Genomic DNA, 13,248 nt, shown 5'->3' on the forward strand with positions numbered 1-13,248 from the left:
CACTATCACTTTGGGATGAGGTTCCTGGACACTGCTTTCCAACCGTAAGAGCAGAAGAAAGCCAAAATAGTGAAGTAAGTAACAGCACAGGTGGGAAGAACTAGATGCTGCAGAATTCAAATCAGTCGTCAATTCAACCCACCTCTTTAACGCAGCTGACATTCTCTGCTACTGTTGATGATAAAGATGTACTAACTTATTCAGGTAATCACCCACAAAACACAGAAATACAATGCAAATCAAATATCGTGCTCTAAGTACTCTGGGGACTGACAAAGTGAGTTCATGCAATTCACATGAAAAATGTCAATTTATGTGAAAACTAGAGGAATGTCTATGAAAGTAGCATGTGTGAGATGTGTTACCACACATTTATACTTGATATAATTTAACAATGTTAACTCTTATAAGATTCATTCAATAAATAGAAAATTCTGAAGAAAATTGTTCTTGATAATTTCCTATATGAAATTAGTGGTCAACTAGTTTAAAAAGTGAAATACTAAAACTCTCTGGAAAGTTAGCACAGGAAGAGAAAGTGAACAGAAATGTGGAAAGGTGGGTGGCAGGTGGCCTGCCTGGCTTGTTTAAAACACCCTTCAGGGCACTGTGCCCCAGAATAATAGGCCCTTGCCTCACTTCCTGCAACTCAAATCCAAAAACAATACCTGGCACAAGACACCAATTTGGTATTTATTAAAAATTTATAAAAGTTGGGGCTGAACAGATGGTTAAACAGTTAAGAGCAAGTGATGCTCTTGCAGAGGTCCAGAGTTCAAACCCCAGCTCTAAGGGTTCCAAAGCCCTTTTCTGGCCGCCACAGGAACCTGCACTCATGAGCAGGTTCATGGATACAAGTTTTTTTTTCTTTTTATTTAAAAAACTTAATAAAAACCAACGAAATACACATTAAGTATCACGCACATCATAAAAATACCCTAAACTGGACACAAACTATACGACTCATTTATACTTAAAACCTTGGGACTACAAGGCCAGCTGGCCTAGTATGTGGCAGCAAACTATAAGAGACACTGTCTTGCACAAGGTGCAAGGTCTGAATAACACCTAAGGTGTCCTCTGACCTCCAAACACAACCATGGTAACCACACCCCCCCCCAAGGAAAAGCACAAACAAATGATAAGGCTCACTACACAAGACATCTATATCTTATATCCTGTCAATAAAGCTGATAAGGCTACAGAAGTTAAAGTGCTTGAAGAAAGGGCATACAGCCTTATCACAATAATAAAAGCTAATAGTTAATATCTTCTCAGTTGCAACTATGTATTAGTCACCACTTTAATGCTTTACATACATTCACTTGTTCAATCCCAAAGAGAATACTGCTCCTAATTTCCTACCAGAGATCAGGAAATTAACTAAATTGACCAAATCAGCTACAACTCCAGCACCATGCCTGCCTACCTGCTGCCATGATCCCCACCATGATGGTCATGAATTCTAATCCTCTGAAACCATAAGCTCCAAATAAACCCTTTCTTCTGTAACTTTCTTTGTCATAGTGTCTTATCACAGAACCAGCCCCATAAGTTGTCCACAGACCTTCACAGGGACACTGGGGCACACATAAATGACTGGGCATGTACACATCGCAAATAAATATCATAAAGTTATTTTAAAATAAAATTTAAAAGCAAACAAAAAGCAAGTTAACTCCAAAGAAAACAAATTAGGGCAATAGAATTATATAATTATGTTACATGGCTTAGCAAGTAATGTTATTTAAATATTTATATGTAGACACAACTAAAAATTGTAATCTTAACTCTTCCTGTAGAAGTCAATAGCTTCCAAAAATTAAAAGTAAGAAATAATCATTTTATGTTTTCAGGAAAGTACAAGAGCTTAGTAGGCACTGTTTGTAATCCCAAGGACATGTGCTCCATCCCAGAGTCCACATCTGAAAAGCCAGGTATTGGCACTCCTAAATGGAAAGGCAGAAAGAGGTGGATCTTATGGACGCTGGCCAGTCAGTGGAGCCTAATGGGCAAGCTCCAGGCCAAGGAGATCAACAAGGGGAATGCCACTCATGGCTGACTTCTGGCCTCCATTCACAAGTGCATGCACCTACACAGCACGTGTGTGTGTGTGTGTGTGTGTGTGTGTGTGTGTGTGTGTGTGTGTGTGTGTGTGTGTCAGGAAAAATGCCAGAAGGAATTGGCTCAGTTGAAAACAGATGTGGTGGGGTGTGGCAAGGAAATGTTATTTTAAAGTAAGTCTTATAATACATTTGACTTTTAATAGTATAATGGGAGCCATAGAAATTAAATTGGAAGAAAAATACATATTCATAATAAAAATAAAATATGTAGAAAACCACAAATGAAATATAAATTTACAAATCTCAAACAACCAGAGAAAATATGTTTATTTTTTAGAAAATACGTTTATTTTTTAAATCGTTCAGCTCTTCCAAACTACATATGTTACTTTGTAATTAAATTGTATGTTTTGCCAACAATGAGGCAGTGTTGCTCACTTTGAATTTGAGACAGGGTCTCTTATTGGTCTGGAGCTTATGGGACTAGGGTAGACTGGACAGCCAGTGAGCCTCAGAGATCCCCAACCCTACCTCCCCACTACTGTTATACCAGAAAGTAAATAGCTGTTCTTTCTTAGCAAACAGAATTATCTTTACTTTCTTCAAAATGCTCTCCAGAATTTTCTTTAGAAAAATTAGTAACTATTTTTGGAGCTGGAAAAAGCCTTATATTCTTAATAAAGGTATATAATAAAGAGTATATAATAAAGCATCATACTCTTAATCAAGGGGTTAAAAACGCAGATAATTTGGTGAAGTGCTTGCCTAGCCCTGAGTTTAATCCACAGCACAACAGAAACCAGTATGGTATAATCCTAGCACTCAGAAGGTGGAGACTGGACAATGAGAAGTAGGAAGTCATCCTTAGCTATATAGTAAGTCTGAGGCTAGCCTGGGATACATGAGACACTGGAATGAGTGAGTGTGAGAGAAACAAACAGAGATTAAATAAATCAAGGGCCACTGAAAATGGGTCACAGTAGTGAAGAGACTGAGGCAGAAGGAGTGAGTACCTTAAATTTGAAACCTATCTGAGAAAGAGAGCGAGAACAAAAAGGAAGAAGAGAGTGGGGAGGAAGAGAGAGAGACTTTTGAGCAGCAGAAACCAAGAGAGCCATTTTGAACATGTCTAATGTTGAATAACCATTACATAGTATAGGCAAATGTAAGACTACACCCATAAGTCCTGTCTTGGTGCCAGCCAGGTATCAACCTTGGAAGTATAATAGCTACATGTCACAGGACTACATGGCAATTTCCTAGGATGTGAGCCAGATGGAAAAGCAGGTGAAGGCACCTCTGAGGGCGGCCACCATCTGGAAACGGGATGAAGAAGGGGAAAGGTCAATGTGATGCCCCAGAAGCCAAGGGATATTGTTCCCTGTAGGAGGCAGTGATGCCATGAGGCAAAGCTACTGATGAGTAAGACAGTTGAGTGCTAGACTTGGTGACACTGTGGAGTTGTGAAGAAGAAAACCTGACTATGTTCAAGAGAGAATTAGAAGACATGAGGGACAGACAACTCTTTACAGGAACTTTGCTTTAGGGATGAAAAGTTGTTTGTAGTCTCCTAGCATCTTGCTACCTCTTGATACAGAATCAGTACCTAACAAGTTTCTCCATAAATGTAATATCTGCAAATTCCTAGTATTTCAAACTAAGTATGAAACTCAAACAAAACCCAGGTGTAAAGGCATACACCTTTAATTCTCAAGAGGCAGAGACAGGTGTTATTTCAGAATTAGAGGTCTACATAGCAAGTTATAGGCCAGCCAGGACTACATGAGAGAGAGAGAGAGAGAGAGAGAGAGAGAGAGAGAGAGAGAGAGAGAGAGAGACCCAAACACAAAACTTGAAAGCTCCCTCACCATCCACCCAATTATGCTCCCAGCCTTCATGAGTACAGATGGCCCACACGAACATTAACTTTCTTTTCTTCCTTAACCTGCTACTTATTTAGATTGATTTTCTTTCTCTCCCTAATCTAGGGATTGCTACCTGGCAGGCAAGTGCTCTCCCATTCAGCTCTATTTTAAGAAATGACTAAACAAACAGAAAAGACTTCTCTCTATATTTACCAATTTCCCAAAGATTACAAATGTAGCAGAAGTTAGCAGAGAAGTTATGAACCTGTTAACTAAGAGGCCTAGTCATTTAAACAAACATCCTACTTCAAGTGTCATTATGATAGCCACTTACTTCCCAGAATGGATAATTTTTCCCTCCCGAAACTCAGGCTCTTTCTATTAATGAACATTCAGCAACAGAAACCTCTGTGGAGAAAACCCAATACCTAGACAAGTCAATTTTCCTACCTGACATAATATCTTCTGCTAATTCCTTTTCTCTTTCAATTTTTTCCTCTAGAGTCGAAATGCAGAATTCATAGCCAGCAAGGGCAAATTCCTGTCTGGAAACAAGTATCAACAATCAATCAGCTGTGCTCACTTTTTCTCCAATTCCTCTTTACCCTCCTAATTATAGCTCTGCTCTAAGCATTATCAAAAGGGGAGGTTTGTGTCTCTGGGCTGTCAATCTGCATTTCTCCAAAGTTTGTTTGCTTTCAAGTCATTTATTTAAGGTAAATTAAAGGATGCTGCCAACATTTTCATTGCTGTATAACCACTAGTTTTTCATTATCTCCCACTATATAGAGTTTCAAGTCTGTCTGTCCACATGGCAAAGGCTCACCCCGAGGCTCGGACTTCTGGCCCTGAGCTTCCCAACTGCTGCCATCATGCACTTTTGGGAAACTTTAGGGGCTGAACTTTTCTCTCAAACTGTTTTGACTTAAAAAAAAAAAAAATAATTTTTTTTTATTCTATGGAAATCAAAATACTAGCTATATCATAGCAGGGCTTGATGTACAGACGTACATACAGTCCTGGGCCCCGAGACAAACTGAGGAGACACACAAGCACCCAGACTGATGCTGAATAGCATCTACAGAGCTGCAGAGGAACATGAAGAAATTCCTCCTTCAGCTCTTGATTCTTGCTCTTCCACACTGGGTCTACCTTCTTATCACAACTGACACTGAAAAGTGCATGCTTTCTCCTCTAGTGATGAGCCACTGTTCTACTTTATTCTCAGAATAAAGCATCTTCCTTCTCCAGTCCCAAACCTCGGTAAGAGATGCCTCCAGCCCACCGCAAGAGGGTATGCCACAAGATGCTGTCCAAGTAAAAAGTCTGCAGACAACTACCTATCTCAGCCTTTTACCTGAAATACCCAGGGCCTCACACATGCTAGGTAAGCACTCCAACACCCCAACACTTAGTCAGCCTCTATGAGCCCTCAGCCTGGCAAAGTGTTTTCTTACCTCATGTTTCCATTAATAAAACAAGGTGACAAAAGTAAAGTAACTTAAGAACTAAGCTCCGTGAGACTTATCAATCTGTCTTATTTTTCAGCATTCATCATTTATTTGCTTTGAGCTTGTATTTGTCAGAGAAGCAGAGACATCATTAACATCTAGTCCTGTAGGATACTACTGCAAAGAGGCACAGCTATAAGATTCTCTGGCACCAGCCAAACTAGAAGCTCAAGATTTAAGTCAAGAGCTGTGTTGTGTTTTATGTCTGTAATCTAGGCTAGCATACATTACAGAATAAGCCCCCATCTCAAACCCCACAAGGACTTAGAGTCAAAGTCCCAGTTCCAGCCTATCTAGTGCCCAGTCAACATGCAGAGAGGCTAAGCAGGCTGATGAAAATGGAGTTGTTGACTAGAACAGAGGCCAGGGTTGGGACCTCTACCCCAAAGAGCAACTTTCTTGAACTGCATCCAGCTTGGTGTGACATCCAATGTCTGGCATTAACTTCTGCAACAGCTAAAAATCTAAAGGAAACCAGCCTTACTTCTCTCCCCAAACCCACTCACAAAATAGAACTCTCTATAGATATTCCTGATTTACATACTATGTGTTCCCCTTTCGAAGTCTACCTAGAGACAAAGGAATGAAAGGTTGTGCCAGGTAACGTTTTGTCATCTAGAACCAGGGTTGTTAAGTTACTTTTGGGCATGGTGTTTTACTACAGCAAAGGCAGCCCTGACTAAAACTGAAATTTGTACCAGGACCACAGGGTATGTCTGACAGATCAAGTTGTTTTAGGGGCAAGTGGAAGGACACTGAAACCTTAGCCTGGGAAAGCTCAGAACTTAACAGGCTGGGGTGGGGTGGGGGGCAAGGGAGGAAGAAAGGGATGCTATAGATAGGCAGACAAATGAGGTCTGATTTTCCCAGGGAAATGATGACTGTCAGAGCTGTTTGTGTGCTATCTTGTACTAAGAATCTGTGGTTTCTCATCAGCTGAAGCTGAAAAATCAGCTGTGATTAACAAGAGACCAACACCAATCACAGTGAAGTCTCTGCTTTGCTGGAGTAGTCAATGCTGCTTAGCAGCCAAAGCTGAGAAATTAGTGGTGATTTTACTACCAGCATCACTGGGTAGGTGGGTAATAGCCGAGGCTTTGGCCCTGTGTGCAAGGGTGGGGTCCCTGCACAATGGTGAAAGTGCAGCCTCAGTTGCAGCAGAGGCCACAGAACATTGAGATTAATATCACAGGACAACTGCCAAGGACAAAACAGCTATGGAGTGGAGCTGACCCAAGCCTAAAAGCTATGCATGAAGGGGAGAAAGAGCTAGAGCTGCCTGGCCCTTTGGAGACCAGAAGACCTTCAGTCTCAGACATAACAGCTATTTATACCCATGAGAAGAATTGGGTTTTGCTTTGATTTGATCATAACCATGCCCTGGTTCTTCCCTCTTAGAATAGAATGTATGTAACTTACTTTGGTTTTAACAGAAACCCACAGTTGGATATTTTAAAGAGGCTGAATTCTAAAGCGTTTGAAAAAAAAATTTTTTTAAGGCTGTGCAACTTTTAAAGTTACATTATGTTTTAGGCCATGAATGGTGATATACAGCTTTAATTCCAGCACCCAGAAAGCAGAGATAGGTGGATCTCTGATTTGGAAGCCAGCTTGGTCTACATAGTGAATATCAGAACAGGTAGGGCTGACCCTGTCTCAAAACACACTACGTTTTATTTTGTGGTAGTAATATTAACATGACATCTTGGGGACAAGATCGGAAAGTAAGGTTATATGTGAACATTGATGTGTTTCTGTGTCAAGGTGACAAGGGGTCAATCATGCTATCTAGTTTTTTGTCAACATGACACAATCTAGAGTTAAAGAGGGACTCTTGACTGAGGAAATGCCCCATTAGATTATCCTATAAGCAAACCTGAGGGGGGTACAGTTTCTTGATTGATGATTGACATGGAAAGGCCAGTCCACTGTATTAACAGTATTAACCCAGGCAGATAAGAAAGCAAACAGAGCAAGCCAAGAAAAGCAAGCCAGTAGGCATCAATTCTCTGAGGCTTATGCTTTAGTTCCTGCCTCAACTATTGCATCCCTCAATAGTCTATTTTATCACAGGAAAAGAAACCCAAGACAATGGTTCTTAATGCCTCATGTGTTTCTAGCTTTTGGTAACACCTAAACTGTTTCCTAAAGCCTTCCACACAGCCAATGGGCTTTTTATTCTTTATAAGAATTTAGGGTCATTTGTGGTGATACATAGCTTTAATCTCAGCTCTCAGGAAGCAGATACAAGTGTGAGTTAGAGGTCAGCCTGATCTGCATATTGAATTCCGGATAGCCAAAGGCAACCTAGAGATGCCCTGTCTCTAAAATTAATAATAATAATAATAATAATAATAATAATAATAATAATAATAAAATAAAGTCAAGCTTATCTACTATTTTTAAACCTAATTCCTAACTTCCATATTCAGACTTCCCTCTGCTACTGGCTATATCCCCCTCCAAAATCCTACTGATTATTTCCATATGCTCTGAAGACATTTAAACAAAACATCTAATTCCACTTATAGCCACTTGTGTTGGATAGGTTTATGTCAACTAGACACAAGCTAGAGTTATCTGAGAGGAGGGAACTCAACTAAAAACAATGCTTCCATTGTTGTAGACAAACATGTAGGGCATTTTCTTAGTGACTGGTGTGGAAGGTGCCACCCTGGACTGGTAGTCTTGGGTGTTATAAGAAATAAGGCTGAAGTTTGGCTTTGGTGGTGCACGCCTTTAGTCCCAGCACTCAGGAGGTAGAGGCAGGCAGATCTCTGAGTTCAAGGCCAGCCAGGTCTACAGAGCTAGTTCCAGGACAGGCTCCAAAGCAATACAGAGAAACCTTGTCTCAAAAAACCAAAACCAAAAATAAATAAGTAATAAAAAAGGAAGAAATCAGGCTGAGCAAAGCAGTAAGCAGCACCCTTCCATGGCCTCTGCATTAGCTCCTGCCTCCAGGTTCCTGTCCATTTTGAGATCCTGCCTTGGCTTCCCTCTGAATATAAACAACAAACAAACCCTTTCCTCCCCAAGTTGCTTTTGGTCACAATGTTTTAACATAACAAAAGAAACCCTAATTATGACACCACTTATTTTCCAGAATGGACAGTAAGCTGAGCCCAAGAAAACCCAAAAGTTAATTTTCACCATTTAACTTCATACCTAACCTGCTCTTTTGCTGGTAGCAGTACAGTAGATTCTTTAATTGCTGTGTTACTTTTTACATTGTTCCCTTTGCGTCTAAGAAAAGCTAGCTATAGGTCTAACTCTGTTTCCCTTCTCATTTCAAGCAAGAATTGAACACTTGATTAGCTATCACAGTACAGTTACAGGGGTGAGGGCTGTGTTCCACTCAGGTAGACAGAAACAAAAGGAAGGAAACTGGAAAGGCCTCAAAATTACAAAGATGAGAAATGCAACACTTTGAGTGAGACACTCAAATTTTTGGAGACCCAGATGATTGACAGGAAAATAAAACTATATAAAACCCCAAGGTCTGAGTGTTTTGATCATCACTCTACTAGCTAACCATTGCCACATCTATATTCTGATCATACTTACTTATCCTGAGCAGCATAGATACTGGCCAGCTTCAGAGAGATTTCAATTATTGCATTGTCCTCCTGTTGGGGCCAAAAAAAAAAAAAAAGAGAGAGAGAGAGAGAGAAATTCCTTATGGAGTATTTCCAGCTTAACTAGTAAATTTGGCCTCAAAGCCAGTCTTTCTTCCTTTAAAGGAATTAACCAACTGTGAGTTCTTTGGCAAACGTTACTTGGAATCAGTGAAATACTAGCCATTTTTTTAAAGGTCTAGGGGTCAAATAACCACTTTTTTTTTTTTGTCAAAGTACCTATGTTCTAAGCCTGAGGCTACAGGGCATATCCTGGTTGGTACTAGAGGCAAAGTACAGTTATCTGGAAAGAGGCACCTCAACTGAGAAAAATGCTTCCATCAGACTATCTGTAGGCATGTCTGTTGGGCATTTTCTTGATTCGTGACTGATGTGGCAGGGTCCAGTCCACTGTGGGTGGTGTTACCCCTAGGCAGGTGGGTTTGGGAGTATAAGAAAGCAAGCTAGGTGAACCACAGGAAGCAAGCCAGTAAGCAGCAGTTCTCCGTGTCCTCTGCTCCAGTTGCCGTGTCTAGATGCCTGCCTAGAGTTCCTGCCCTGACTTCCCTCAGTGACGAATTGTTACCAGAAAGTTTAAGATGAAATGGACCCTTTCTTTCCCAAGTTACTTTTGGTCATGGTGTTTTATTACAGCAACAGAAACCCCAACTAAATCATGGAGTTTTCAGTTTGTTAACTGCTTTCATAAGGAGGCAAAATTAGACAGTGTCTTACCTGCTTCATGCCTCCTCCAAGAAGGTAACTCATTGTTGCTTTAAAAAGTTGTTCTGCCTAAAAGCATAAAGATTTTTCAAAACCATCTATATATGTCCCTTGATTCTAAATACCAATGTAATACGTGCATACATACATACACACACACACACACACACACACACACACACACACACACACACAGAGAGAGAGAGAGAGAGAGAGAGAGAGAGAGAGAGAGAGAGAGAGAGAGAGGTGGGGGGGGGGGGGGGACACGGACAGACAGTGAGACTCTTTTAAAGGGACCAAAGATCAGGAGGATCTTACATCTTTTTGGTACCTTAAAGTACTCTAGGACGAGTAGAAACTAAGTTGAAGAGATTAATCATCTGAACCAATGTGATAGATTGTAAATTGTCCCATAATAGTCACCCTATCAATTAAGTTTTTAAAATATCCTCAGTTTTTAAATCAGCCTTCTTTACAGTTAGGTGTGATCCTACCATGAAGCTAAGTTCTGACTAACAGTAACAGGCAGAGAGAATGCTAACACCTTTAAGACATTTCATAAGGATGTTGCATGCACCAAATTCTCCCCTTTTCCCTTCCCACAAGCTGGAGATGAGTCAGCTCACTCATGCAGATGAAGACATACAAACCTTAAGATGGATCTAAGATTTCTGAACTACATAACAGAAATGCCTAATCTGCTTTTAGTCTTTGGCCTACTTGTGGACTAATTGATTAAAAAGAAATACACCTGTACCTTGAGTCATTGTATTTTGGGGATTTTTTTTGAGGAATAACATATACCCTTACTGTTACAGTTCCCTTAAGGAGTTACCAATTCAAGATATTACAAAGTGATTGACTTACATTTTCAAGCTGCCCTCGTATAAATGCTAAGTTGGCCATCTGAAAGCAAATTATAAATAATTGTTCAGAGTACTCCCTTTACACAGATTTTAAAAATCTTTAAGTGAAAGATTCTCCTGTTTTCACAATCTTAAAAAAAATAGTTCAAAACAGAGAAAGCAGCATCAGTTAATGTGCTAGAAGTTCAGTACAGCAATGATGAGAGACACACAGATTTTATTCTATACATTCTCTACTGAAAGCAAACTAAGTCTAGATCTACTCATCACTGAAGAGAAAAACACTTAAGATATTTGCTTCTTTCTAGTCCAAAATCATTAAGTAAACCCGTAGAGGATACAAAAAATTAAAACCAAAATAAAACATAGAAAACAAAAACCTTCGGGACATCTTGAGAGCCCAGAGGATAAAACTAGGAGGTGCACTTTCTCAGTATCTACCCTTCATCATCAATAGCTCAAACTGGTCAGAGGAGTTACCAAGTCATAAGTGTAAGAGATGGCTTTCTTGTTGTCACTTTGAAACGCTAGGCGAAGAGCATCATGTAAAATTAGCTCCGCCGCTTCTGGCTCATCTTTCATGATGCTCAACTAAAAAGAGAAGGCAGAGAAAATATTAAATGAAATGTAAGGAAAGCAGATGTGCACATTGCTACAGAGTAGATACATCACAATACATGCAAAGAAGTTATCCATTCACGTATTTATTGAATCCTCAAGGTGCCCAGGTACCATGCTGGTGGAGATGACAGGGAGATCAGCCTCTTTGCACCTAGGTGTGTTCATACACCAAAGTTTTGACTAACAGACCCGACAGAAGGAATGCGGACAACCTTTTCTTTTTTTTTTTCCCTCCTGAGGCAGAGACCAGGCTGACTTTAAACCCCTAGAGATCTGCCTGCCTCTGCCTCCTGGGTACAGAGGTTAAAGGTATGCGCCACCTCACCTGGCACTGCATTTACTTTATAAGGAAGCTGCTTGCCTCTCACCTTCTTTTCCTCTTCCCATAGATTATAAGGGAGTGTGTAGGACAAGTAGGTGTAATTGAAACTTGTGAGAAGAGCAGTGAAGAAAAACAACTCAAAGGAATCTCATCTAATGGGAATCAGGGAAGCGTTCAAGAAAATGAGAGTGAAAATCAGGTAAGGAGGATAAGGAGTCAACCAAATAACAAAGTGGACAGAAGAATGACCCCGACGGAGATAATGAAAAGAACGGTTCCTCAGAAGAAATGCATGGAAGCACCGGTAGCGAGGACAGTGAGTCACAGAGTTACTGCCACAGGAGGATGAGAGAGCTGGCTTAGGTCACCTTCAGTCCTGCAGCCCATGACCGGTTTGGGTTTTCTCACAGATACAATGAGAAGTCACTCAATTATCAGACAAGAAGGCACTATGTTCTGGTTTACATTCTCAAAACATCACAAAGCATTGCTGCACGGAGACAGAACTACAGTGGGTTAAGAGGACCACAGGACCACTGTGAGAAAAACTGGAGAAATGAGGCAGGGGTTCGGGAACACTTGTTCTGATTCTGCTATTGCTGTGTAAGTGGGAGTTACCTACAGCGCACTTTAAGAATCACTGACTTTTCAGGTAGTAAAGAGAGGGCTGTTTAAGAACGTATTTGGGGGGAGGCATTTAAGAATAAGGGCTTAATTCAGCGCATGGCATGCTATGGTACACGCTAAGTCTGGGGGGGGGTAGCTGGGACAACACAATACAGTATGCAAAAGGCACACTGCAGTCTGAACACAAATTTGGACAAATTAAGCCGATATTGAAACCCATTGGAAGAGATGAAATAACATAAAAGAATGTGGGGAAAGAGATTTAGACGCGAACCAAGAGACAGAAACAACACTAAACTGCTTATTTTCGGGGCGTCATACATATACTATGCACAAAATGTCATTTCAGCTTGTCTGGTTAGCTGATTAAAAAACCACCCCCGCAAAACATCCTCAAGCAGTTATGTTTGGACAAAAGAGAAATGTGAGGGTGTCATCTCCACCTGCACTCAAGACTGCAGCGGTTTTGCGGCAGGATTCATCAGGCACCCGTCTGGACCGATCCCAACCTCCCACCTGGGGCCAATCCATCCAGGCCTCGGGAAAGCGGAGCTGAGAGCGCGCACGCCCGACCGAGCCCCTTACCTTAGCTCGCTTCAACAGCTGGATGATCTCAGCCTCCGCCTCGTCTGCCGCGTCCTCTCCCGGATGCTCCCCCGCCGCTGCGGGCCGCGAGAACCAGGCGAGCGCTGCGAGAGGCGGCAAGCGGCTCAGAGGTCACCGGGACCGGCCCCCGCCCGGCCCCGCCCGGGAGCGCCCCGCTCACCTGCCAACAGCGGCAGCAGTCGCTGCCCCCGCGCCGACGTGCCTCGGCTCGGCCGCCCCTCGGCGCCCGGCCCCGTGTCGCCAGTCCGCTCCGGCAGCAGGCGCGCGGCGCAGCCTCCGCACCGCCGGCCCGCGGCCCGCAGCAGGGTTCGGCCCAGACGCCAGCGCAGCAGCCGGAACATGCCCACGACGCGTCCTCAGCTCTCCGGGCCCGGGACGCCCCGCCTGTCCGCATGCGCGGTGACGTGCGCTGACGTCACGCCGCCTC

At 42.0% G+C, this 13,248-nt stretch overlaps 1 protein-coding gene across 2 annotated transcripts in view; it reads right to left on the reverse strand.

Annotated features, from left to right (window-relative positions):
• Ttc19 (tetratricopeptide repeat domain 19) overlaps positions 1-13,167 on the reverse strand; it is a 28,759-nt gene extending 15,592 nt beyond the window's left edge. For both annotated transcript variants that reach the window (XM_051180441.1, XM_051180442.1), the window contains exons 1-7: positions 12,982-13,167; positions 12,801-12,904; positions 11,126-11,236; positions 10,647-10,685; positions 9,792-9,848; positions 9,007-9,068; positions 4,382-4,476 (exon numbers count right to left, since the gene is read on the reverse strand). In XM_051180441.1, coding sequence (XP_051036398.1) covers positions 4,382-4,476; positions 9,007-9,068; positions 9,792-9,848; positions 10,647-10,685; positions 11,126-11,236; positions 12,801-12,904; positions 12,982-13,162 — 649 coding nt within the window. In that variant the 5' untranslated portion in view covers positions 13,163-13,167. The remainder of the gene's footprint in view (positions 1-4,381; positions 4,477-9,006; positions 9,069-9,791; positions 9,849-10,646; positions 10,686-11,125; positions 11,237-12,800; positions 12,905-12,981) is intronic.
• Between the last annotated feature and the right edge of the window lie 81 nt (positions 13,168-13,248).

The sequence above is a fragment of the Phodopus roborovskii genome, unplaced genomic scaffold, assembly GCF_943737965.1.
Source record: "Phodopus roborovskii unplaced genomic scaffold, PHOROB, whole genome shotgun sequence".
Lineage (NCBI taxonomy): Eukaryota > Metazoa > Chordata > Mammalia > Rodentia > Cricetidae > Phodopus > Phodopus roborovskii.